The 25,388-nt window shown below is 32.1% G+C and overlaps 1 protein-coding gene and 2 long non-coding RNA genes across 9 annotated transcripts in view; 1 reads left to right on the forward strand and 2 right to left on the reverse strand.

The window, feature by feature from the left end:
* Positions 1-1,169: 1,169 nt before the first annotated feature.
* LOC118063774 (uncharacterized) lies at positions 1,170-5,168 on the reverse strand. 3 transcript variants are annotated; one of them, XR_004689961.1, is made up of 5 exons: positions 4,971-5,168; positions 4,831-4,890; positions 4,468-4,754; positions 2,824-3,377; positions 1,170-1,915 (listed from the first exon to the last, which is right to left on the reverse strand). It is a non-coding gene; the product is annotated as an uncharacterized lncRNA (long non-coding RNA). The 3 variants fall into 3 exon arrangements; XR_004689962.1 differs by having other exon boundaries at positions 1,177-1,915; positions 3,213-3,377; XR_004689963.1 differs by lacking the exon at positions 2,824-3,377 and having other exon boundaries at positions 1,172-1,915.
* A 534-nt stretch (positions 5,169-5,702) lies between these two features.
* LOC118063775 (uncharacterized) lies at positions 5,703-8,142 on the reverse strand. Of its 2 annotated transcripts, none has more exons than XR_004689964.1 (5): positions 8,029-8,142; positions 7,148-7,536; positions 6,498-6,563; positions 5,956-6,096; positions 5,703-5,898 (listed from the first exon to the last, which is right to left on the reverse strand). It is a non-coding gene; the product is annotated as an uncharacterized lncRNA (long non-coding RNA). The 2 variants fall into 2 exon arrangements; XR_004689965.1 differs by having other exon boundaries at positions 5,703-5,906.
* A 475-nt stretch (positions 8,143-8,617) lies between these two features.
* The window catches only part of grh (grainy head), a 33,724-nt gene continuing 16,953 nt past the window's right edge, over positions 8,618-25,388 (forward strand). Inside the window, exons 1-8 of one of the 4 annotated variants that reach the window (XM_035077933.1) lie at positions 8,618-8,883; positions 8,998-9,159; positions 9,469-9,768; positions 9,928-9,997; positions 10,362-11,658; positions 11,750-12,074; positions 12,453-12,661; positions 13,104-13,843. In XM_035077933.1, the coding sequence (XP_034933824.1) occupies positions 12,599-12,661; positions 13,104-13,843 (803 nt within the window). In that variant the 5' untranslated portion in view covers positions 8,618-8,883; positions 8,998-9,159; positions 9,469-9,768; ... (2 more) ...; positions 11,750-12,074; positions 12,453-12,598. Of the gene's footprint in view, positions 8,884-8,997; positions 9,160-9,468; positions 9,769-9,927; positions 9,998-10,361; positions 11,659-11,749; positions 12,075-12,282; positions 12,300-12,452; positions 12,662-13,103; positions 13,844-25,388 lie in introns of those variants that run through there. The other 3 variants (XM_035077931.1, XM_035077932.1, XM_035077934.1) reach the window with 3 other exon arrangements.

Raw genomic sequence — 25,388 nt, forward strand, 5'->3', positions numbered from 1 at the left:
ATACACGAATTTCTACCTAGTCATTGTCTGTCTGCGAGAATGTATGAATAATTAACAGAAAAAAAAAACATCTAGTCTCTAGTATTATTGTTAAGAAAAACTCACCAATTAATTCATTAATTAATTTACGTCAGTTAATTAGTAATTATTAATATATATATATATCTACATCTCTATACAAATATATAACACAGATTTCATAGTAATAAATAATAACAATAATAATAAATAAATAAATATTACTAAATAATTATTAATGAACTAATTAGTTTAATGACATTATCGATAATAAATTGATGAAATAATTAATGTATAAAATATAATTATTACGATATTAATAAATAAATAATAATAATAATATTGATAAGGGAATACTTGAAAAGTATCATAATATTATGTGCTAATAATATCGGCATATTTAATTAACTGCATAAAATATAAAAATATAAATTATTATTATTATTATATTATGTATAATGTTCAAGTTGACTTGGATGCATTCGTATAAAAGACCATCAGCACGAATACAATCTCACTGGGGCAATATATTGTTGCATATTATGCACACTGCAGCATTATTTGTTGTCGATGAAAAAATAGGTAACTTTGGTGCGAATATTTTTATGTAAATACATCAGCTACACAGTAGTAGACTTTATTGAGAATGTATTTGTGTTTTACACAGACAAAAAGCTCTATTGATATTGGTATGGAGCTTTTTATTCGTGTATGGTTTCTAAAATATATATATATATATACTTTAGCAGTTCTAGTCATATTGTGTGACTCTACTGCCCATGTAGATAATTATTATTGTTATTATTAATAAATTATGGTTGGATAACGTATGATATATTATGATGTTTATGAATACTGCTGTGTGGATCATAAACAGTAATGTGACAAAGACTTTTTATTTATTTATTATTTAATAATACAAGTAATTATGATAATGATAATATAATATTAATAATAATAATAACAATAGTTGATTATTTTAATTAAATATATACATATATGTATATATAATTATCAATTTATAATTAAATAAATATATATACATATATGTATACTGTATGAAATGCGCACATTAAAAATCAATTTTTATCTTTATTTTTTCATTCATTATTACTATGATTATTTTTTGTTTACACACGATTTTCGAATATTTTTAAAACTTTTTATATCCTCTCAATGAGACCATAAGCAAGTATAATATATAAGAGTGCAATAAAAATTCATTTTAAACATTAGTCTTTTTTATTTATTCATCTCTGATGAAAAAGCTTATAGTCACTGATTTTGATGATTTTTTTTTTCTATTAAAGATGAGCATTACATCAAAATAAAGTTGATTAATAAGTAAAAATTTTATTTTCGTCATACCCGTGCCGGAAAGTTCACTTTCTATGCCGAGGTGACGAAAATAGTATATTATTAACCGAGAGACGGAAAGTAAATGAGCTTAAATCACTTGTTTACCACCCTCGCCTTCGGTGGTAATTTTACCGAGGTTTGAAAAAGACTACTTTCCCTCCCTAGGTGTGAAATGTACTATTTTCCGAATTCGTGAACTTGAAAATGAATTATTTCGCTTAAATTATCAGAAAGATTCCTATTTTTCAATTCCAATCGATGCAGAATTAATTATTTTATAGAATATATCAAATTCAAGCAATAATATTGGAAATAATAAATGCCATACTTACTCTTATATTAATCTAAAGACTCTTCTCTTTGAAATTAGGAATAGAAGTGATACAGATCACAAGATGAGAAGCACAGATCTGAAGTTTCATCTGTAAGTAAATCAGATCGCGGTGATATTGTCATTTTCTCTACCTCATCGACTGGTATCGGCGTCTATAGGTGGTCAATGAAACCATGTTTATTTTCTGATCCAAGTCCAATGATGCTGCAAACATATCCAACCATTTAATATAATAATAATAAATAATTATTCAATCCAAGATTAAGTGATACATTCAATAAAATTAAATATTTAAAATTTATTCATTACTTTGATGAGGATAATAAAAAGAAGGAAAAGTAAAATATTCTCCAATGAGAGGTTATTTTTCCGGAAATGTTAATTTATGCCGCAGGTAAGAAAACCATAAAAATATTTTGAAGAAAGTAATGAAGTATAATAAAATTTTCATAGGTGATATTTGTTAAAAGACTCATGAGTATGGTGGTTGGGATGGTGAAGATCAACAGAGCTAAAAGTGCTCCTTACGAAACCGCAGAATAAGTGTGAAATTTAATCCGAAACTTTATGCCAGAGACTGGAAAGTTATCGTGGATGTCTGTTGCGCGTGTGAAAAAAAAAAAGAGAGAAGAATGAAAGAGAGAAAAATAAATTGGTAAAAAGAACAAAAGAAATTGAAGCCCTGGAGGGTTGAGAGAGTCTTGCCATGACGTTTGATATAAGAAGCAATGTGCAGCAGTGAGTACAAAATGACGGGGGAAAGAGGAAGGGGGTTGATGGTGGGCACGCGCTTTTTGTCGCTTCCGTTCTCGTCTGGAATCGAGTCTCTCTGGAATCAGTGCGTGAGGTGACTCTCGATGAAGTTCGCGGTCCTCTTATATATACCTCATCTAAGCGCCGATTGGAAAAGTACGCAGTCAACGACGGGGGGAATAAAAAGAGAGACGCGGACGTGCTTGAAGAGATAACAGGCTGGAGTGCTTCTATATAATACTTTGAGAGAAACAGGCGGGAAGAAGAAGCATACGTGCGTGCTGCAGTACACTAACTTGAGCAATCTAGAGAGAGAGAGAGAGAGAGAGTTATTTCAACTCGAAATAAATGCGTCTCACAGCCACGCCTCATATGCGTTGCTCCTGAAGACGACCTTCCACTGCTTCCAGCCTTCAGATTTCTCTCCAGAGGGCCACGAGATTATTCGATAAAAGAGAAAGGGTTTATTCCAACCAATTGTTGGATTTTTCATATTTTTTTCCTTTGCAAAATTAATTAACCCTTGTTTTTTGTTGTCTCTTGTATTTAATGTTTATTGGACAATAAAAATGTTAGGTTATATCCAATGAAAGTCATTTTAAAAATGGATGGAAGTTGAAGAAAAAAATTCCAAGCTTGATGGAATGAAGAGAAAAATGATTTCTGATAGTTTCCCAATGGTATTTGTGTTGAGATAAAACTGCTGATTATTGGTATAAAGAAATGAATTCGTGATATTTTTTTGTACACTATTTCAGCATCAATAGCTCTCGCGTGATTCCAATGCGTGCGAACGATTCATCGAATTCTCGAGCACACACTGGATGATGACGATGGTGAGTCCATAGTAGGTAGAGAAATGGCTACAACGGATAGCCAAGCACGGAGACATGTGGATTCGTTGAACTGGTCTCTGGAATACACAACATATATATACGATGGATTGGAGAAAAAAATATATACTGACATCTAATATGAAAAATAAAATAACAAAAACATTTTATTCTGCACATTGGAAATTTTAAAAATCACTAAAATATTCTAGTGGATGATTTTTTGTCTGTTAAGTTGGATTTATTTTATTATTTCAAAGTATTGTAAAATAATAAGTCTAAAAGGAATGAAAAATTTATTAAAATGACAACAAAGATGACAACATTATCGGTGGGTAAAGTATTGACTCCTCACTTTGAAGGAGTAGAAAAAAAATACTAATAACTGCATTGAGTTGATTTAGGAATAGATATAAAGATGTAGCGATTTTACGTGGTCTGATATAAGTTTTAACATAATCGGTTAATAATTTTGCGAGTTACAGAATTTTAAAATTAAAAAAAAGCTCGTTGTTTTGGAGGCTAATGGAGAATAAGTACAGCGACGTCAATATTTAATGAATTAATATTAAAATGAATAGGAATAAATTTAAATATTTTTTACAAAAAGAACTTTTAAATTAATAATCTTCGGAAATATACCTCACCGAAATATTTTTTGTCCATATTATACGACAAAATTGATGTGTAAAATTAATCTGTAAATTAATATCCACAAAAAGTCCCTAAGAGTAGAACTATTTTTTGACATTATCAGATAATGTAGAACAGTTTTTACTAGTGTTTGTACAGGAAAAAAATGTTTATGGTAATTTTTACGAGTCAATTTACGGTGAATTTTCTTCGTAAAAAAAATTCAAAATTTGTAGGGTTTTTTTTAGATAAAAAATACTAGTCTGGTTGGTAAAAATTACCCAGAAAGTAGTAAAAATTCCTAATTGTATGATCTTTACCAACCAGAATAGTTTTTTTAAACTAATTTCACTAGAAAAAAAACCCTAGTATTTTTTAATTTTTTTTCTAATTTCTTTACGGTAAAATGACTGGTAAAAATTACTATTTAACTTATTTAACAATATTATAACAATTAAAATCTAATAAAAAATCCCAATGGAATGAACGAGTGATTTTTTTTTCTCTATCAATGATATTAAAATTTGAAACACTCACATATCCCTCATTGTACTCTTTCTCTCTGGATGGTCATTCGTATATAAATTATTCAGATTGCCAATCCGGTTTCTCAATGAGAGACTCCCATATTCCAACTCCAAATTCATTGGGATCCATACAAGCCAAATGGACATGGCGTTTGTCTTGATGATCACCTGCTTGTGATTGACCTAGACACCTTTTGGCCATCGCGGATCTTAATCGCACGGGAACATTTAGGGATGACCACTGGGTACCCAGTGTCCACTGTCTATTGAGGGTTGGATCCAGTTCCTTGATATTTCCTAGACGGTGGGAACGAAAACCTGATTTCTGGCAGAACATTTAGCTGGATGTATAATATTCTATTAGCTAACTTACTTCATTGACGACGCAACATGTCCGTTGTAACTGGACATTGTTGTTGAACTGGATCCAACACTGAAAAAAACGGTTAAACTCTCAATGAGAAGCTTCAACTTCCCTTAACATATTCTTGTCATATTGGTCAACGGTCATACCAAAGCCAGTTTGTTGCAACGATTTTTTAAAAAACCTCCAACATTACCACGTGTGTCACGAATCATTATTTGGATCTTTTCAAGGGCTTCAACGTAACTGATTTCTACTGAACTACTGGTATTCTAATTCTTCTTCCTTCACTCAATGAACCGACAGTTATATTACATCCTTTTCTTAACACACTCCTCGTTGTTGGGCTGAAAAAAAATCAGTCATTAAATTCTAGCAATAACTCTAGCTCTTATTTGTTCAACTTCCCATCAGGAAGTTATTGCAATGGGGTTTCAATTTTATAACATCTTCATGTTTTGGAGTATGGAGATGCATGTGGCCTAGCTTTCAAGAAGATGTATGTAGGTATGTCAATTTTAGTGTGCCAGTTCTCTAAATTTCCCTAGTGCTAGTCTTTCAAATATTAATAACAATTTCACTTGTAAATTAACGAAGATAATTTTATTTATTGTTCTTGAGATTGAAAATTGAAACTACAAGTGATTAAAAAGCACTATGCACTCTACTTCCTCATTTATTTCTGCAAAAATAATACTACTATTTTAAAAAATTACTAAATAAAACTATTTTCCACTAAGACAGAAAAATTCTTCCTCTCCATGTAATTAAATAATTACTCTAAAAATGGCGAACAGTGTATAAATGCTGATGGAAATGATTGATAGCAATAAGAGATATTTTTAATGATGGATTGATAATAATTTTTCACTTATCTTCATCATTACAGCGTAATACTATTAGAAGCCGACTCGTAACACAGTAGTGTAAGTATATAGACAACAACCGGACGATCCCCACGCAGAAATAATAAAGGGTGCAAGACCCCCGATGACCTCTGGAATCCGGAAACTTGTTAAACCGGATCTAGTGGTCAATCTTACGGACCCAGAGTTCCTCGTTCCTTGTGCCCTTGTCCTGTATGCCTTAACATTTATCTCTGTGTGTTTGTTAGACATTATTTTTACCCCTCACCTCTGCCACTTGGTGAGAACTGGACGTCCAGCTAACTCTCAGATTCAATGAACAACGGGATCTTATAATTTTTTTTTCTTCAAAAATTGCTTTCAAATTAATTCTTCTTTTTTACTCGAACGATTGTCATTTGGTGAAATACTGCAAAAAAAAAAGAAAATGTTAAAATAATGATTGCTCTCAATGTTATGGTGTCATGTAAATAATAATAATAAATTATTGATCAGAATTAACATGACTTGATAAGTAAAATATGCAGTTAAGAAATGAACACTATTTATATAAGGTATGATAATAAGACAAAATAATCTATTTGTCATAAAAATAATTTTTAAATAAAATTAAAAATAACGGTTATTTTTCATCAATGTCATATATCAATGTAATTAAAGCCTTAATTTGTTGTATTTTTTGAAATCTAAATGAGTTCGAGGTATGTTTTTTGATAATTAAAAAAAAAATCGAAGGTCATACATACTCTCTTGCATAATAAATTCAGATTCAAACAAAAAAAAAATTTATTACCATCTAAAATATCTTACAATTTTCAATGACACTCTGCGAAAGTATTCCTACATCTTGGCAAGCAATTTTTTTTTTTGTCACACCTGAAATTAATAAATTAACAATTTAATAATCATGTAACATTATTTTTCAATAATCACACCTTCAACATCATAAGTATTTTGTTTTTTAGTTAAAAATAATTTTTCTTGATACCTTGGTCGAATAGTATAATATTTCGACTCGATCGAACGACGGAGAATTTCAAGGATGCCATTCTTTTTTTTATTTCTCGAAAAAAGAATAATCGTAAGCCATTAAAGTAAATACTGATATAGAAGTGGTTATAATTTGAATGAGAAGAAAAAAGAGATGTCAATAACGAGATGGGTAGCCAGTAGTATATCGAGCGATGAGTTGGCGATGTTAAAAGAAGAGAGTCACTTATGTACATGTGATAGGGAAAAGAAAATTTGTAGTTATAATAATATGGCATTCAAGAGTCTTAAGTACCAACGAGACTAGAAGTCTCATATTGAAAAGAGAGTCGTGTGTCTTGAACCATTAAATCCCCTCAACTATCTCACTCTCGCCCTTAATCCACACTATGGTTGATCTGACTTGCGTATACTGATAGCCGTGCCTACATACACGCGACGAGATTGCTCGAATGAGTTTTCTAATTTACCTTGGTGCCTCCAGCACCAGCAGCTACGACAGCATGCCAGTAACTGCGACCAAGCGTGGCGCCGATTTCGCGGCAGATAAGAGACATTGGACGAGGAAACAGCTTATCGTCATATAGAGTCGTGCATAGAGAGATATATCGTCATATAGAAGTCTGCCAGAAGGTAAGTGTCTTTTTTTTCTTTTCTTTCTATTTCATTGCTTTTAAGTTTGCTTTATTTTCTTCTCATTTTCCTTTTATTCACCATTTATCATGCTTCTTTTTTCTCTTTCAGGTAAATTGTTTTGTGATTTTCATATTTAATCATCCCAAATTCACAATGACATGGAACTACATTTTGTTTTTTTTTTTGAGGTTGGATTTCACTTCAGTTTTCTCCTAGAAAATCCCTAAAAATCAGAAAATAACTAATTTAGCAGTGAATTTGCAACTATATTTACTGATTTCAGTATCAAAATAAAGTTTATTTCATGCAGAATATCGCTATTAAACATTTTGCTTTATTAATTTGTATTTTAATTTAATTTAATTAGAAAGAAAATTGTTACCAAATTATTACTAGATTTTTTACGTTTCATAAAATAATTAATATTTTTTTCTGCTTATTTTTCATTAGAAAAAATTATCTGCCAGTGTTTTATGTATTTTGCATAAATGTAGCTGCTAGTTAAAAAAAAAAAAACCACTTGAAAAAGTTTATTTGTTGATGAACCAAAATCAATTGTTTAAAAAAAAGCATTGATTTATTTATTAACAATTAAATATCTCAAGAACGATTAATCGTAAAGAGCTGAGACTGATTTCATTTTATTCCTCGTAAAAATACCTTTAATGCGTTATTTTCAAGATATTTAACCAAAAAGATGTGCAAAAAAACTAACCATGTAACCACGAACACTTTCCTCTAATCTTTCGTCACTAAAAATAGGTTATTTTACCTCAATTGTTTAATATTCAAAAAAACTTTTAATTTTCGTTTTTTTTGAAGCACATTAACTAGATTATTTGTTGTTTATAACCTTAAAAATGCAATAGTGAGGTTAAACAACCAAAACAAAAACAATAGGTTAATTTGAAAATTTGACCGTTAGATAAAAGTTCGATAATATTGATAGATGGCCCTATTGCGCAAATCTGTAACATAACCTGTAGTATATCAGTGTATTGATAAGCAGATTAAAATTCAGACATGGAACTTTATTTCTACATAATTGCAATAATTGTAATAAGCAATAACTCTTAAATTCGATAATAATTTTTATCATGATATACTTAATACATATGCTTATGAAAAAAAGGGGTCTTGCAACTGCACGCGAGAGTTAATTTCGCTTTAAATACATGGATGATTCTCGTATAAATCCCACTGGGAATCTTCTTGTTTACAAGCCGCCCGCTCAAAGCTCAATAAATGCGGCACGGTTTTGCACCCTGCCGATATTCAGAGCGAGTTATGATCGGTAGCCACATTTCTTGGAAACGACGCCCCACGGAATCGTCTCGCATGCTTGATCATAATTAATAACTCTGGAGCAATACAGTGGAGACCAAAGAGAAGCTGGAGCTTGTAATATAATAAGAGACATAAGAGGAAAAAACGCCCACTCACTTGTCCACGGTTTTTCACTTTTTTTTACTCATATTTTTATGCATATCCAGTCATTGATTATATGACGCGAAGAAGATTTAATGGGTTTCTTATTCTCCAACATCCGAGAGCTTCACTCTTTTATCAGGTAAATAACACTATTCTCTATTATTATTATTATTATTATTATTATTATTATTATTTATTTAACATAAACGATTGCTCATGAAGTTGAATAAAAAAAAACAAAAATTATTTTTAGGTTAAAAGTTTGATTGTTGGAGTAAATAATTTTTTGTCAGTCTATGTACAGTACTGGATGTCAGAGTGTCACTATGGAGATGAAAAAGAAGGAAGCATTGGTGTAATAAATAAATAAAAAGAACAAAAGTATCAATAAATATTGATACAAAAATACAAGCAGGTTAGTTTAAAGGTTTTTTTTATGCATTGCCTGTACAGTCATTGGACTCTCCAGAGATCTCTCTTCAAGTTCTCGACCCCTTCCAACTACTCTTCTTCTGATACCTCTTTTAGCTTGCGATACGGTTCTCAACCTCTTCTGTTCAACCGGTCCAACTCATTTCATTCACTTCTCCAGCATCATTATATGCAATCCTATATTTACTTATTGCATTACTGCACTTGAATGGTAACAACTAAACCAATCTATTCATAAACCTAAATTCAAATATTACATGACTTTAAAGATGATATTATTTCCTTCTTTCAGATGTGTCTGGTCTCTTTGAATTTGGGATGAAAAAGGTTCCACGAAGATTCCAAGTATTTTAATGATGAAAAGCCAAGTTTTTTTTTTATCCCAAAGAAGATTCTAGTGACCTGGAAGGTGCATAGCTGGCGAGATCAAAAGAGATACACCTGTCGAGAGTCTTCTCTTAGTCCTCGAATTTCTTTCTTATATACCTGCAACCCCTAACTATTTGAAGTCTGGAGAGAGAGATGGAGAATGAAAAAAATAGTGATTTTCCATGCCTAAAAATAATCTAGTATAATCTTTCAAGTTTAAACGGTAAATCTCATAAATTAATACCCTCTAATACCTTTAAAGTTGTAAAAAAATTCCTCAAATCTTGTTGATGATCTTGATGGAAATAAAAATACACAAATATCTTTAGCTTCAAAAAATATACAATTTTTCATGAATATTATTTTATCTTTTTTTTTTTAGGATAAATTGATCGTCATAGCCTTGACTGTGGGAGGAATAGAATGGGATGCTAAATTTAGCCAAGATTAAGGTTAGAAAAAGAAATATCTGGAGAAATAACTCCATAAAAGAGAGACGTAGTAATAAATATATATATTGAAGAGGAGAGCAATTGAAAATTTTCCACGGGGATCTGATCCTTTCCTCTCTCATATACTCTGCGTTAGAGCTCGGTAAATGCCTTAGGCTATATTCTCTCTCTCCAGATCTCCATTTTTCACAAGTCTCCTTCTTCCTTTTTGATTTTTTCTTCATTCTATCTCACTCAGTTATTCTCTATCCATCCAATAAGACTCTCTTACTCTTCCATCGCCATTTCAGTTTCTCATCTTCGTCTTTCTTTCTTTAGCAGCAAATATTAAACTTATTTTATTTTTTTTAATTTCCTGCAACAGCTTCACGCACTCCCACTCTATCCAGAATACATATCTCCATCTTTATTCCCCAATAAGTTTGACGAAGAGACCCGTTGTGAGTCTGGAGTGTTCATGCTCTCTCAATTAGACGTGAAGCCATAAGTAAGAAGAAGAGGATGAGATTGAGGTGGTAGAGAAGGGGAGGTAGAGGAAGGGAAGTAAAGTATAAAAAGAGAAGAGAGATGATAATGCTGAGGGTGGCCGAGGTCCAGTGCCGCGATTCCTCGTCTGTCTTCTCCATACCTATACCAACCTATACCTTGATGACTCGATGTTCTGTTTGTGTTCACTTCTCTCTTACTCGTTCACGTTAGATCATCATGAGTGTTCTCTTCATCCTTCTGCTACCTGCAAGCAGACTCAAGAGAGTTGATACACCGCGTCCTTCTCCTCCTTGGGGCCCCGTTGCGGCTGACCGCCGGTGTTGGATCAAGGTAGTGGGAGGTATCGGATATACTTGAGGTGGACAGGGACAGAACGACGGTGAGGTGGGATAGAAGGAATGGCTATATAGCAGTGAGACGATGGTGTTTTTTCTCTCTCAAATCGGCAAGATCTGGAGAGGGAGACGGTCCAGTAGGCGGTTGGTAAGACGAGGAACGGATGAAAGTAAATGAGGATTGAATAAAGATAGATATAAGTGAAGGCGGTGAGAACGGGGGAATGAGCTGCTTGGATGCTGGGGCGGCCATGTTGTTCTTCGAGGAGAAGAGAACTCTGTGGTGTGCGCGACGAGGTTCGCTTCTTCTTCTTCCTTGTCGGCTCGCTTAAACCTACACGAAAAGCTTTTTCGGGTTTTGCAAAATACGTTTTTTAATATATAACACTAGAACACACATCACATTCATTGATTATACTTATTATCAAACAGTTAGCTTTGATATTCAAGTACTAAGTGAGTTATTTATTATTATTATTATTATTATTTTTTGAAGTACAGATTGAATGTGGATCTTTGAAGTTACTGGTCTCGGTGTAGAGACGCTTGGATAAAAATCCGCCGCCAAGTTGCCAAGTGACACGGAGTGTGTTTTTCCAGTGACGTTTGTGGACTCTAGTGTGCTAATTCACCTAATCCTATGGACCAATTGTAGAATAGTGACCAAGGATTTAAGGTCTAGGTGATTAAATCTACGGAGATGTGATCTAGAAACTTATCACACTTGGTAGTTTGTAGTTTTCCCCCAATCTTCCCCACCCTTTTATTCCAGATCATATCACCAGGTTATAATAAACCATGCTATTATCCAATGCGCTCAAAAGCAACACACACCATGTAAGTATTCTTCATCAAATACTATTCTTTCTTCTTCATTCTTCATTTTAAAATCAGTTTGCCATTCTTGCTGAACCATCTTCTTCTCTAGATCTCAATTCTTGTGTACACACATTGGATCCCCTGGTCTCCTCGGTGAACTTGATAGAACTTACTTGATCACTTGATTGCTTCTTGCTTGAGTCTAGAAGTCTCTTGAACTTCTTGGGCCCACCTTCAAACAATTTCACATCTAATCTCACAGAGTCACTTTGAGTAACACTTGGTGCACGAGCTAGTGTTTGACTCGCGAATGAACGACATGCCGGTTCTGGTGAGTTCCCCATCAGCGTGCGTAGCACACGCTACGCCAAGAGACAGAGAAAGAGAGAACAGGAGGGCGCGAGGGCGTGCGGCTACTTGAAATACAAACGGAGGTGGGTCCTTTAAGAATCAGGTTAGACCGGCTGAACCTGCTTCATCTCCTTCTTTACCTCCTCCTCTCTTCCAGGCTACTCTTCCGCGTGTGCTAACCCCGTCGTGACCAGACGTTGGCATACTATTTCCCCGCGTGTGCTCTACACAAGAATGAGACATAACTTGTTGCAGTCATCACTAACCAGTCAATGAATTCTTGATGAATGAATTTCATATTCCATCAGGTCTAATTCTATTTTTCACAGACTTTTATTTCATCAATCTTTAATTCTCTTTTTACCTAAATATTATCATTCAATATTGAATTTATTGTTAAATATCTTTTAAAATAACTCTAGATCATCAACTTTTTTTTTCTTTTTCTTCTCTTCATTTAGGTTCTTATTTCTTGTCGACTCATGTGCCATAACGACACTCATCTGTGATACAGTTCAAATTTAAAAACCTCCCTCCTACATCTTCGACGTTTTTTGAAGTACCCAAGAAGACCTTTAACATCAACATTACATTGCAACCAACTAAAATGTCGACTTGTACCGACGACGCTGATAATTCTACGCTCCATATGCAGGACGCCATGTCTCCGGTTAGTGACAACAAATATTTATCATTAAATACATAACATAATGTTTTATTTTATTTATTATTATTATTTTAAAAATAAAAAATAATTATGATGATGATGATATTTTATGATATATCCATCCATCAAAATATCCAATATGTTAATTATAATTCATGATTAAGAAAATAAAAATATTATCTGCATAAATGTAGAGAGTTATCTTACATTTGATCTTATAATAACTTGCGTTATTAAAAGAATTTATACTTGGGGAGTGCAGTCGATTAATAATTATGAAGAAGTGCCTGACGCGTGAAAGGCATTTAGAGAGTCAATCATTGGCACACAGAGACATATTATCAATGTTATTTCCATATATAAGCGTATAAGCTATTAGCATTTTATTTATTATAGTTCTTTACGTCATCATACAGTGGTTAATTTATTCAATATACTTTTGCAGGTGCAGGAGGGTCCAATTTCACCCGCGTCTTCATGCCTGAGCAATCAAAATCAAAATGACGAAGTGCTGTTGGCTACAATGCAGCCAGTTAATGTTATTGATCTCCATGAATCAACTGATCATTCACTTCATTCTCATAAATATAATCATCATAATCATCATCGTCATCACAATCATCATCATCATAATCATCATCATCATCATCACAATCATAATCATCATACAGATGATGATCATACACATCATCATCATCATCATCATGATGATGAACAAAATGGTCGTGCGACACCTGAATCAAATCCAACTGCTGCCAGTTTAGGTCACAAAATGATTGATCTTATTTACAATGATGGCAAGAAAACAGTTATGTATACACATGACAAAGAAATTATTTATGAAAGTGAAGCTGATCGTGTACAAGTTGTTGAATATCCACCGCCAGCACCATCACCATCACCACCACCAACACCAACTGTTACACGTAATAATTTGGTTAATGTCACACGTCATGGACCACCTGCAGCAACAGCTACTACTTTACATCTACATCACTATCCTCAACTTGCTCTTCAACATGAAAATGACCTTCCAAGGGCAGTTGCTACTGGTGGAGCATCAGTACCAGCAAATACCACTACTACTGTACTCGTTTTATCAGAATTAGTTGCTGCTGATCCATCAACTGGTGCTTCAGGTCTTGGTTTAACCACTTCCGGACCTACCACAACACTTCGAAATGGGTGAGTTTTTTTCTTCTTTTTTTCCTTCTTCTACCTTGACTTGGATCATCTAAGTTTGTACGTTAGATTTTTAATCATTTCCATGATCAACTTAGATCAAGTTTGATCAAATTTATTATCAACCATCTCTATATGTATGTATATATATAATCTTACTTAGAATATATACATAATGTAGTATAGATTATTCCACCTACCCATTGACTTCAAACTCCTCCTTCTCTAGATGTTAAGTCCGTGTATTATAAATATTCCAAGCCAATAACCATTAAGTATACATAAGCAACGACTACATCTCTTAGTGCTCTTTACAGTAAATAATAAAAATACATGGCAATTAATACTCTACACGATTATACGCATGTCTATAAAACCTTGAAGGACATCAAAAACGATTAAATTTTTGTAATGATTAAACTTGAGCTAAAATTACTGCTACAATTAGTTTTAAGTAAAAATTCTTCAATAGTGAAAGAATAATTGACTTTAATATGTATTGGTGAATAAATAAAAAATAAAATAGTTCTCTTATCAAGATCTTTTGCTTCGTCATCAAAAAATAAAGTTTCAAATTAACGATTGTAAAGAATAAAAATAAAGGGGGGTAGGATGGGGGATAAAAAAAATTTACGTTTCTCTGATACGACAGTATCAAGGGAATTTTTAGTATGTGTATATAACAGTAGAGTCTTTAAAATGTGCTGTAGAAGGTCGACAGCAATTTGATTCTTTTTCTTATACGACATTTAATGTATGCATATACATAGTGTATATATATATATATATGTGTATATAAATGAAAGAATAAAATAATAAAGGCACAAAAAATAATGAATAAATATAAGAATAAAAATAAAGATGGCTGTAAAAGTGAGAAATAAGAAAATAAGGAGAGAATATCTATACAGAGGTAGACCATAAGAAGTGATCGGTATTGGAGGTTAAAATCAATGGAATTAAATTAACATAAAAAAAAAAAAACGAATGTTTTTTTTATTTATTTATTTATTCATTTAACTGGAATTTAATTTTCACTAATGAATAATTACTCCATTTTTATCTTTTTTCGACAACAAAAGTCAACATCAAGTGATCAACAAAAAGTCTAGACTTTTTTTTTAGAGGTTAGAAAATACTTAAAGGTTGTTTATAGCTCGGTTAATGATTTAATGTTTTTAATTACATATTTAATTGATTATAATAATTATTATTATTATGTAAATGGTAATAATAAACATCTAAATCAGTGATTGAGTGTCCAATCTTTGAGGTTATTCAGTGACTTATTAAAACTCTCACTTAAATGCACTGCAGGTGATTAAAAAAAAGAGATTATTGTTGTTTACATAAATTAAATATATACAGACACATTATATTTAAATCACAATCACTAAATAATGAGATAGAATTTTTTGTTTTTTAAATATTATTTTTTTTTATTCTGCTTCATCATGACTATTTATTTAGTTTATAGAATATGGTAAAATTTTTGCTTTTTTTTATGGACGAGACCTTGATGTTGTCTTGTTTATTTTGTGAAATGTATATCCCAATGACGGTTGATATTAACTGCATATATATAGAGAAAGAGGCTCTGAGTGAAAGGGAAGGTGAATTTTCGAGCATCTTTGAAGAAGGAAAAAATGTTGGATCTGCTTTTTTTTTCTTCTTCTTTTTTGTTTTTAGTATCTGAATGATGAATAATATGCTTGGGAAAAAACATTTTTAAAGAATTTAAAGACGGAATTATTTTTATCATAAATAACAGTGATGAGTAAAAATTAATTCCTTATGAATTTACATGGATGTGTGAAGTTAGTTTATAATCGAAAAATTAAATGATTGAAGGCCTTCAGACAATTAGGATAACAGTAGGACTAAAAATTACGGCCACGCATGCGTACGAGGGTCATATTGAAAGATATTAGCTCATGCGCATGCGTAGCCGTAATTATTTGCCCTATTCCTAGGATTATTATTATTTTACCCAATTATTTGAAGGTTATGATTCTTTATTCGTTAAAATTTTTTAATGATTGTCCACTTTTTGATATTCTAGGTTAGACACACTGTAGGTAAATAAAATGAATAAACAAAAGAAATTATAAAATTCTTTGATGAAAGCTTGCAAGCTTTTTTGATGGTTTCTTTGGATAAAATAATGAAAAACAAAGTAAATAAAATGCGGCTATTTAAAAGTATATATTATATAAATTCAAAATGGTCAGAAAAGTGTCTTCTTTGTCGTTCCCTTTTCATTTCATCCTTGACCGCATCTCGCCCCTTTCTGTATCCCCCTCTAGCTCTCATTTAATTCCCTTGGTCCTTATTATTTTTTTTTCAACTCCAACCTTATAACTACATTGAACATGCAGGCTTCCAGGCTCTTCACTATATATTTTAAAAAATATTTTAGTGAATAAAAAACATATCTATGTTGATATCAATGATATACAGATATTTTAAAAATGATCAGAAAGAATAGGAAAGGTTGATAAAAAGAGAAAGAAAAGGCAGATTCCACTACACTACCTCTGTTTCTCAAGCTCCAATCGTGGATATTACACGTGTGATTCATCGTACTCCGAAAATAGAAATGATACCCGGGCTTTTTAAAATGTTTTCCATCTATAAAGATGCATAGCTATTAAATAAATCCTCACCATTATTTTTATTGTAAATCAAAAGAGATGAAATTTATATTGATAGTTAAAGTTTAAGGCTGAGTAAATGTGTAATAACGGTAAAGGTTGACATTTTATTCTTTCAAGAGAAGTCATTTTTTGTTTAAATATCTTCAAGTTCCTAGGGTGATCAACCACCAATCACAAATAATCATTGACATTCAATTCATTCTGACAATAAACAACATGTCATCATAAACAATTCTTTAGAATTAAATTCACTGTTACAAGTCACAATTTTACAATCATTGTTGAAAAATCATAGTTAAAATTACCGTAATATGACCGTTTAGACCTACAAGAGGTTTAGGTAGGCCTAAAACAAATAAAAAGTGTTTTAGAAAAAGATAAAAATAATAATTTTGTTAATAAGACAATAGAGAGCGTAAAAAATATGCCGTGGAGCAAATTGGGATACCCTTTTTAAGGACTACAAGGCCTTAAAAACTGTCTTATAGTCTTAAAAAAGGTTTTAAATCCCTTAAAAATTGTCATTTATCATTTATTTGAAGTTGATTGATATTTTTTATAATTAATGATCGATATTTCAATTTTTTGTTACTCTTTACTGTTTCTAATCAATGAAAATGATTCATTAGAATATGTATTCTAACAAATGAGACTGAAATAATGATATTTCCTCGAGTAAATGATGGGGAGGAATTTTGATCTGAGTGTGATAAAATAATGCGAGGGTTGTAAAAGAATAATAATGCGGAAGTGAAGCCAATATACATAATCGAGGGATAAATGGAGCCAAAGGGAGAGAGAGAAGGAAGAATAAGATGTCTAACTGGCTGTTGGCCTCTCGATCTACACAGTATATACGAACTCGGAACTCGTGTACTCCAGGCCGGATAGACAGGTTGTCCAGATTCCATGGAAGGTCGTTTGCTTTGCTTATGTTGAGAGGACTACGCCCGACGGCGTTCTCCATCTGATCCTATAAACGTTCTGCTCCATTGACAGATGAATTGAAAGCTACTAAATGACTACTTTATACATTATACTTTCTGATGTTATTATTTCCGAGTTCAATCAAGCCTTATAATATAAAGTGCGATCTTTATATACGCATATATATATATTATCGAGTTCGGATGCATATTTAGTCACAAGAGAAAGCGTTGGAATTTCTTCTAATACTTGACTGCACACATGATAGTTTATATTTCAAGAAAATCAGGGAATTTTTATACTAAACAAATAGTTTTTAAATTAAAAAGTTACTAGTATTTTTCATTTATTTTCTCCAAATATTATTCCCCTAGAAATTAATCATTTTGTTTGAATAATAATTTTTAATAGTAATTATTTAATATTTATTTGTTAATAAATAAGGACGATTTAAGCACAACAGTCCTCGTAAACATTTTATCCATCTTTCAATCTTTTATTATTTTTTTTTAAAGAAATTACTATAAATCCATGTGGCCATCTTACCCTGATTCGTTCTATTTTCCCCATAATAAGCTACATTTCACTTATGCATAAAAAAACACACTTTTACTTCAATAAATATGATTATTTATTACTATTTTTTATTGAATAAAAAATTTTACTCGTCACTTTTTGCACTTATGTGCATCGCAAAAAATGCAATACATTGGAAAAGAAAGAGAGAGAGAGAGAAAAAAACAAATCTTATCTTGCGTCAATAATGAGATGATTTTATTTTTGAAAAATAATGCGGTTTGAGTTGGCATTTGCGTATATAGGGGTTTTTAAAAAGGATAGAATCAACCGGATATGTCGAGTGGTCAGCTATCATGTTTCTCTTGTGTCTTTTATCTTTTCTTTATGTTCGCTAGAAGAAGACGCGAGGACAATCGACCGGAATTAGCCTCCTTTATTCCTACATATACTCACATATATATGTATATATAAGCTTCAAATCCTACGTCGTTTCAAATGTCGTTTACACATTCTCCATTATTATTATTATTTTTTTTTTCACTTAATTGCAATGAATCTTTTTCAACCATTTTCCACTCTAAAAATCTCTAGGAAGCCAAATGGTAAATTGTAGGTGGCGCTGCGGAATGCGTGTTTATTAACCCTCTCAGGACCATAAGAGTTTTAGAGGTTAAGTTATGTTTTTAACTATATAAAATGATCTATCATGCGTCTAGAAAACATATTAACAAATCAAAATATAAAAAAAGTAAAAATACGTTTAGGAACCAATTTAACAGTAAAATACTTATCGTTTCTAATAAATTTATTAGTTACATTTATTTATTGTTTTGGAACGCCTGTGTCGCCGTAGTCGTCAAAGGGTTAACTGTCAAAAAATATTTGGTTATAAATACCTACATGAATTACGTTAATTAGAATTCAATGGATTATTTATTCTCAAAAAAATTATGTACTTCAATTGTTTTTTCAAAAAAGCATTTACTCCATAAATATCAACAAATAAACATGAATCAAGTTAGAATTTAAAAAATACCAAAACGATAGCATCGAAACAAATGTCGTAATTTTAGGTTATAATTGAAATCATTGATAAAATATTGTTTAATTATTGAAAGACAATACTTCCTGTCAATAATACAATTATTTCTTTTAATAATAAAACATCACTTTTATCAATGCAAAGGCCAAAAGCATGTAGAGAAAATGTAATTTTGTGCATATAATGGGGTAGCTCGTCGCGAAAGCATCTATGGAAAAGTCGATTCTCGGGATCATATATTATGGCATCGAGAGAACTGGATCGCGTGTATTGGTGTGCGTATATATAAGTGGCGAGAGATCTAAGGAGAAAAGGAAGTGTGCCATGCCCAACCAAACCTATCTGTCGCGCGGGATAAGCACCAAGTGAAGAGCGTGCGGGGTCCATGAACGACGCAAGCAAGTGAGAGATCTGCGAATGGAGAAAAGGAGAGCAAAACGGAGACAGGGCGTGGTCCAGCCTTGCTCTTACTTATTATTACTATTATTATTATATTATATTTATTTCTTACACCTTCACATACGTCCATAAATCCTTTTAAACATACACATATAAACGACATTTTATTTAATCTTAATTACTTTACTATTTTTTCATCAGTCCCATTTTACCCCGTGGTGAGAGATTTACATCGTTTTTGGGACAATTATTCATTTAAAATCAAGTGAAATGCAATTGAGATACTATTTATTGTCAGCAAGAGGTTAGAAAAAAAAATAATCATCATTAACGAGAAATAAAAAGCATTTTTCTACTGTGAAATCAGTGAATTTCACTGATTTAATTGATCACCCTATTTCCAGAGTCGCTCGCACTTTTTATTGTCAATTTAGAAAATCGGTAAAACATCCGGTGAAGAGACATTCGATCAATCGTTTCTATATCGAGGTTGAAATTCTACAAGACTTTTTTTTTTTTTTTACATCAATCTTTTAATGGTCAGCATAATTAGATATCGATACTTGATTAATATTTACAATTACTTCTAAATGATCAAAATTTGCACCAATACTTCTTCTCATTAACCTCTAAAAAAAAAAAAATCCTAACCAAAAAATATTCATTTCTATCCTAAAATTACGATAAAATCACATGGCTACTAGACTATGAAGCTTCTGTTAGATAAAAAAGATTATCCAACAAATGACCAAGATGTTGATGCATCACAGTGGTGCTAAATGACATCAGGAAACCACAACTTCTGACTTGGTCACACTTGTTCATCAAAGTTATTTAATTAAACAGATCATTGTGTGAGGTTATTTATCAGACTGAATGATTGATTGGATGTTGATGATGATGGCAAGTAGTTGGAGAAAATGTTCTTTTCTGTGGACACAATTGTGGATAAGTAATTCGCAAGAGATTGGTATGATGGAAAAATGTACGAATTTTTCACTGATATGTGGACATATAAAAAAATGTTTATCGTCGTATGGATTGTCACATGGTGGGGTAACAAGGAGGCGGAGCAATATCGCGGTCCTCACACGCATGCGCCTAGGTGAGCACGCATGCAACCGGTGGCAATCCACTAAAGCTCACACTTACCTGACAAGATGTAAGTTCAGAAACTGGAAGGTGCCACCTCTGCACAGTCCTATACAAGACACCGAACCGGAAAGTCGTACAAAATTACAACTACCGGGTGGTAAAAGTACCAGTTTAGTTAATCGTGAGCTTAATAAAAATATTGGACGTGTTTTTATTTATTTATTTATTCCCCTCTTTATTAAGTGTAAATCATCAAAACAAGAATCATTGAAACATGTAAACTTGATTGAACTTGAAGTGGTACAGTGAATATATATACAGTGTGAAAAGCCTCCAAGCTTGTGGATCAGTTTCAATGCAAGAAGAAGAATTCTTGATTGCATTAAAAGTGGGTGATGAAAAGCAGTATGATGTTTGAATGCACAGGATGATATTGGACTTTTGAAGATTATTTTATTTTGTTTACTCCAAAAAGTATCAACGACAAGATCTACTTTATTTTATCATCATCATCATCATCGTCATCATCATCATGGCGATATCACATGTAGACAGCGTCCCTCTAGAAGGAAAGGCGTCCAGGACGCGATCATGTCGATAGAGTGTTCAATAAATCACCAAGTAGATCCAGTGAATTCAATCAAAACGACATAATCACCAAGACTGAAAGTAAGTTTGAAGAAGTGGGGTGATCACATTATTGGCAAATGAAGGCAAATGGTCTATCAAACTGTCAGCATATACCGGCGGACTTTAGTTGAGCTGGCCACCGGTTGATACAAGACATGCAGAGGGTTGCAAAATTCCCATGGTCACTAGACCTCATTATGTCCAAGGGACAGTCAGGGTCCAGGATATTATTATTGTACTTTTACCCCTTTTTTTACATTAAATACCACTGGATGACCCTTAGCTAGTGCTGACCTGATGACCGGATTGAACCGATCCTTTTATTTGCCTGATCACTTGTATAATACGTCCACTCTTACATTTCGCACGCTTCATAATTATTGTTATTAAAATTTTACAATAGCTATTTAACAAAGTGCATACCTGCTAGGTATATTTATTAAATAAATTTGTTAATAACAATCATTGTTATGGTGTGTGTGTGTGTAGACAATTATTTTAAAGCAATCATTTATTCAATACTTTACTGTTATTGATAATAATGCACACTGAGAAAATAAATTTACTGTGAACAAGAATGATTGTTTTTCAATCATTAAAATCGAAATTTCAAATAGTCGTGATAGAATATTTGATCGTCTAACAACCTTTTCATTGCATCTCAATGATTTTAGATAGAATTGTCTAGAGTGTTGGTTCGTTGTAATTGTTTTATTGGATCCAATGTATTGATTACTTTCAAGTAAAGTCTTTTCTATCATCAAAGAAAAATAGATCGACGGAGTTGAACAATTAATTGAATGAATAATTATTTATCAAGACCCATGGTGTCTGGAGAAATAAGAATCAAGCATCATTTGTATTTAAACTTATCATAGTATTGAATCAAGTGACAAGATACCTTTTCCAACCAAACAATCATTCAATCAAATCAAATATTTTATTGCCAACATTTGACATGATTTTTATTAATCAAATCAAAAATTTTTCCATGCAACGAAATTTTGAAAATAATTGAGTCTAATTAAAAGCCAACAGTAGTCGAGATAAAAGGATTACTTGAAAGAATTTAATTGGAGTAATAGCAAGATCCAAGACTCCAAAAGGTCCAACAATAAAGTAGGCAGAGTCATGAAATTGAAGGGTTGAATGACACAGTAAATACAATAATCCTTCAGTGGATATTGCTCACCAGGTGACAATTTAATAGTAGTAACAATAACTAAACCTCCCAAGCACTCAACTTAGGTGTTAAATGCCCAAGGGATATATAAATTTCATTGAAATATTTAGCTTTTATTTATCCACACTCACACACTGCACATGTATTTACGATAGTTAGCAATTTGACGCAATCAATTAGCACGTTTGATAGAATATAAAATGTATAATTACGTCAATATATTATTGGACATTTAATATCATAGAATGTCTTCTTGATCATTTTCAAAAGTCAAATGTCATGATAATAAAACTTCAATAATATTACGACGTAGTATATATAATAGTGATGTATTTCAAGAGTAATAGTAATCGTAGTAGTGGAGATGAGGATACCTAGTAGTAATAGTCAAGGCGGAAAAACGGATTAATATTCATATATATTAATATTGATTTGACATATCAAACATTGTTGTATGACTATTAGCCACTTTATTTATTATGATATAAATATTAATTATTCTCTTTTTTTTTTTATTGTCATCACAATAATAACAATAACCACAACTAAAAATGACTAGCAAATGCAAGAAATAAATATTTAATAATTTACAGAATAAAATGTTGGTGTTGTTAAATAAATGAATGTCTGTATTCAGGAACCAGGAAATTGATATTTGACGGAATTGTATAGAGACGCAAATGTGCAAGGAAATGGCTTAACGAGCGATGATTTGTGAGGCAAGATCTGCTAGCATAAGAAAAAAAATATACTTGATAGTCCCTCATATTGCACATATCTCCTCACTACATGTTTATATTCTCTCATTCGCGTTTATTCTTGAGGGATTTAAATCGACAACTTGGCTTCGCCATTTTTCTTTTTGACTTTACATATTTAATTTATGCACATACCTAACGTTCCCCCCATACACTTAAACATTTTTTTTTCATCACTTTTTTTTCCTTTAAACCAAAACAAATTACTTATCATACATTTTCCGACTTTCTATTTGAATAGATTCATCATATTGATGTTGGAGATTTAGTGATTTTCCTAGATGATTGATTCCTTTCGTTTGACTTGGGATAATAAAAGGTGGGCTGAGGGTTGGTTTTAGTAAAAACAATGCGGATGTTTCTTGAACTCATTCAGATAAATCTCCCACGTGCGTTATTATATATACATAAAACGCGTGCTCAAGAGGAAACTTCTACGGTTGGCTTAGCAGCTCATGATGCAAGTGGTTTTATAAAAGCAGGTTCCATTCATTCATGTTCTAAGAGAGTTTTAACAATTCTACATTCATGTATAGTCGATCATTTTATCACCTACATTAGTCAATCATATTCACATTTTTTGTTCATGATGAATAAAATTTTATTTCATTATGTTTATTATCTCCAACATCTTGTTATGCACTTTTGATGATTATTGATCAAACTGGTGGATATTTTTTGGTGTAATAACAAGTAATGGTGACTCCAATTGACACTGGATATTGATTTAATTAATTAGTAGACAACAAATGATAATACATGTTGTTTCTAATCAACATCAAGACTCTTTGCTGATCATACTTGAGCTTTTGGCGGGAACAGTACATGTTCTAATGATCTAGTCATATTTTATTGTTCATCTGCAACATCTTCATTCAATTTTCATCATCAGAAAACACAGGAGTCTTTGAAAAATCCAATGCTATTTCATTTTTCTATTCTAACATCTCCAACGTCATCAATATCTTCATTGGTTTATCAGCATTGAAAAGTCCAGAAGTCTTCAAAAGGATCCAAGAATAAACTCTTCCAACTGTCCTGCAAGTTAAATAATAATATCCAAGTGAAAAATATTACCCATTAAAATATTCTTTCCAATAATTAACTCATTCATTAGCATCACAGGGTCTTACCTCTTTAGTAGTAAACAAAAACTCAACAACACAGTGTAGCTATAGATGTGCAGAAAAGTGTGAAAAAGGATAATAATATAGTGTTACCGGTGCATTATACACACGTTGTATAGACGAGTGAAAAGAGAAGAGCCACGCGCAAGGATACCCCACACTAGGATATCTCACCTTGTTATATTGTGTTGTTACATTGTTACGTACGAAAAATACTCTTTCGGCCGAATGCTCAGCATCCCTGCATGCTCAAAAGCTTCACGCCCTTTCTTTTGATTCAACTCCGTTCGGTCCAGCACCTTGGAGACCATGGGGGGTTGTGCTGGAAATGAAAAAAAAACCTTTCCCACTTGAAAATTGGAGTTATAAAAAAAATTAATAAGTCATTACACAAAGACCATAATTACTCCAATTTCAAAGAATAATTCTATCAACACTTCAACATGTTTCCACATCAAGTCTTTCAACCATCATCATGCTATTTTTTGATGATCTAATTTTTAAAAATTAATTAAAAATTTTTTTCTGCCAAGGGATTGTTTCTTCCCTTTGCTGGGATTGGAGTACTTTTTCCTCTGGAGAGATTGTTTCTGGTCATTTCCTGAACTGCCCCTCAAATTTCTAGCCATTTGCATTTCTTCATGATAATCACTAGAAGATCTAGGTTTGATGAACTGGAAGAATCATCATTGATTGTTTTCAAGCTTCGAAAGCACCTGAAAATATTCAAAGTCTTGAATATCACTTTCCGAAGCAATCTTCTCTTTTCTTACCTCTAATTGTGGACAGGAAAATGATAAAGATTACCTGGATGCTATCAAGTGTTATTTCTCCCGTTAATTGGCTTCGTCCTGTGTTGGATGTAATTTTCGTCTAATGTAGCAATGAGCTTATCCATATCAGTTTTACGCTTAACAGTCACGTGTGTCCTTTGAAGTCTACTTTGCTGATAACCATAATGTCTCTTATATGTAGCAGGAAACTACCACATTTCATTAGCATATTCGTCGAGACCGTGAGAGACTCGTGCATACATTTTTTTTCCTTTCGAACCTGCATAGAGTATAAAGAAATAAAACAAATAACTAAAAGAGGAAGAATTAGGGATGAATATTTGTTATGTACCAAAAGCTAAGGGTTGACATCACTCAATCCATCATCTTAGGCTGCCTTTCATACCTCTTCATCATTGAATGTTACATTTGTCTGTT

The sequence above is a fragment of the Chelonus insularis genome, unplaced genomic scaffold (genome assembly GCF_013357705.1).
Source record: "Chelonus insularis isolate UGA/USDA-ARS -01 unplaced genomic scaffold, ASM1335770v1 contig_146_pilon, whole genome shotgun sequence".
Classification (NCBI taxonomy): domain Eukaryota; kingdom Metazoa; phylum Arthropoda; class Insecta; order Hymenoptera; family Braconidae; genus Chelonus; species Chelonus insularis.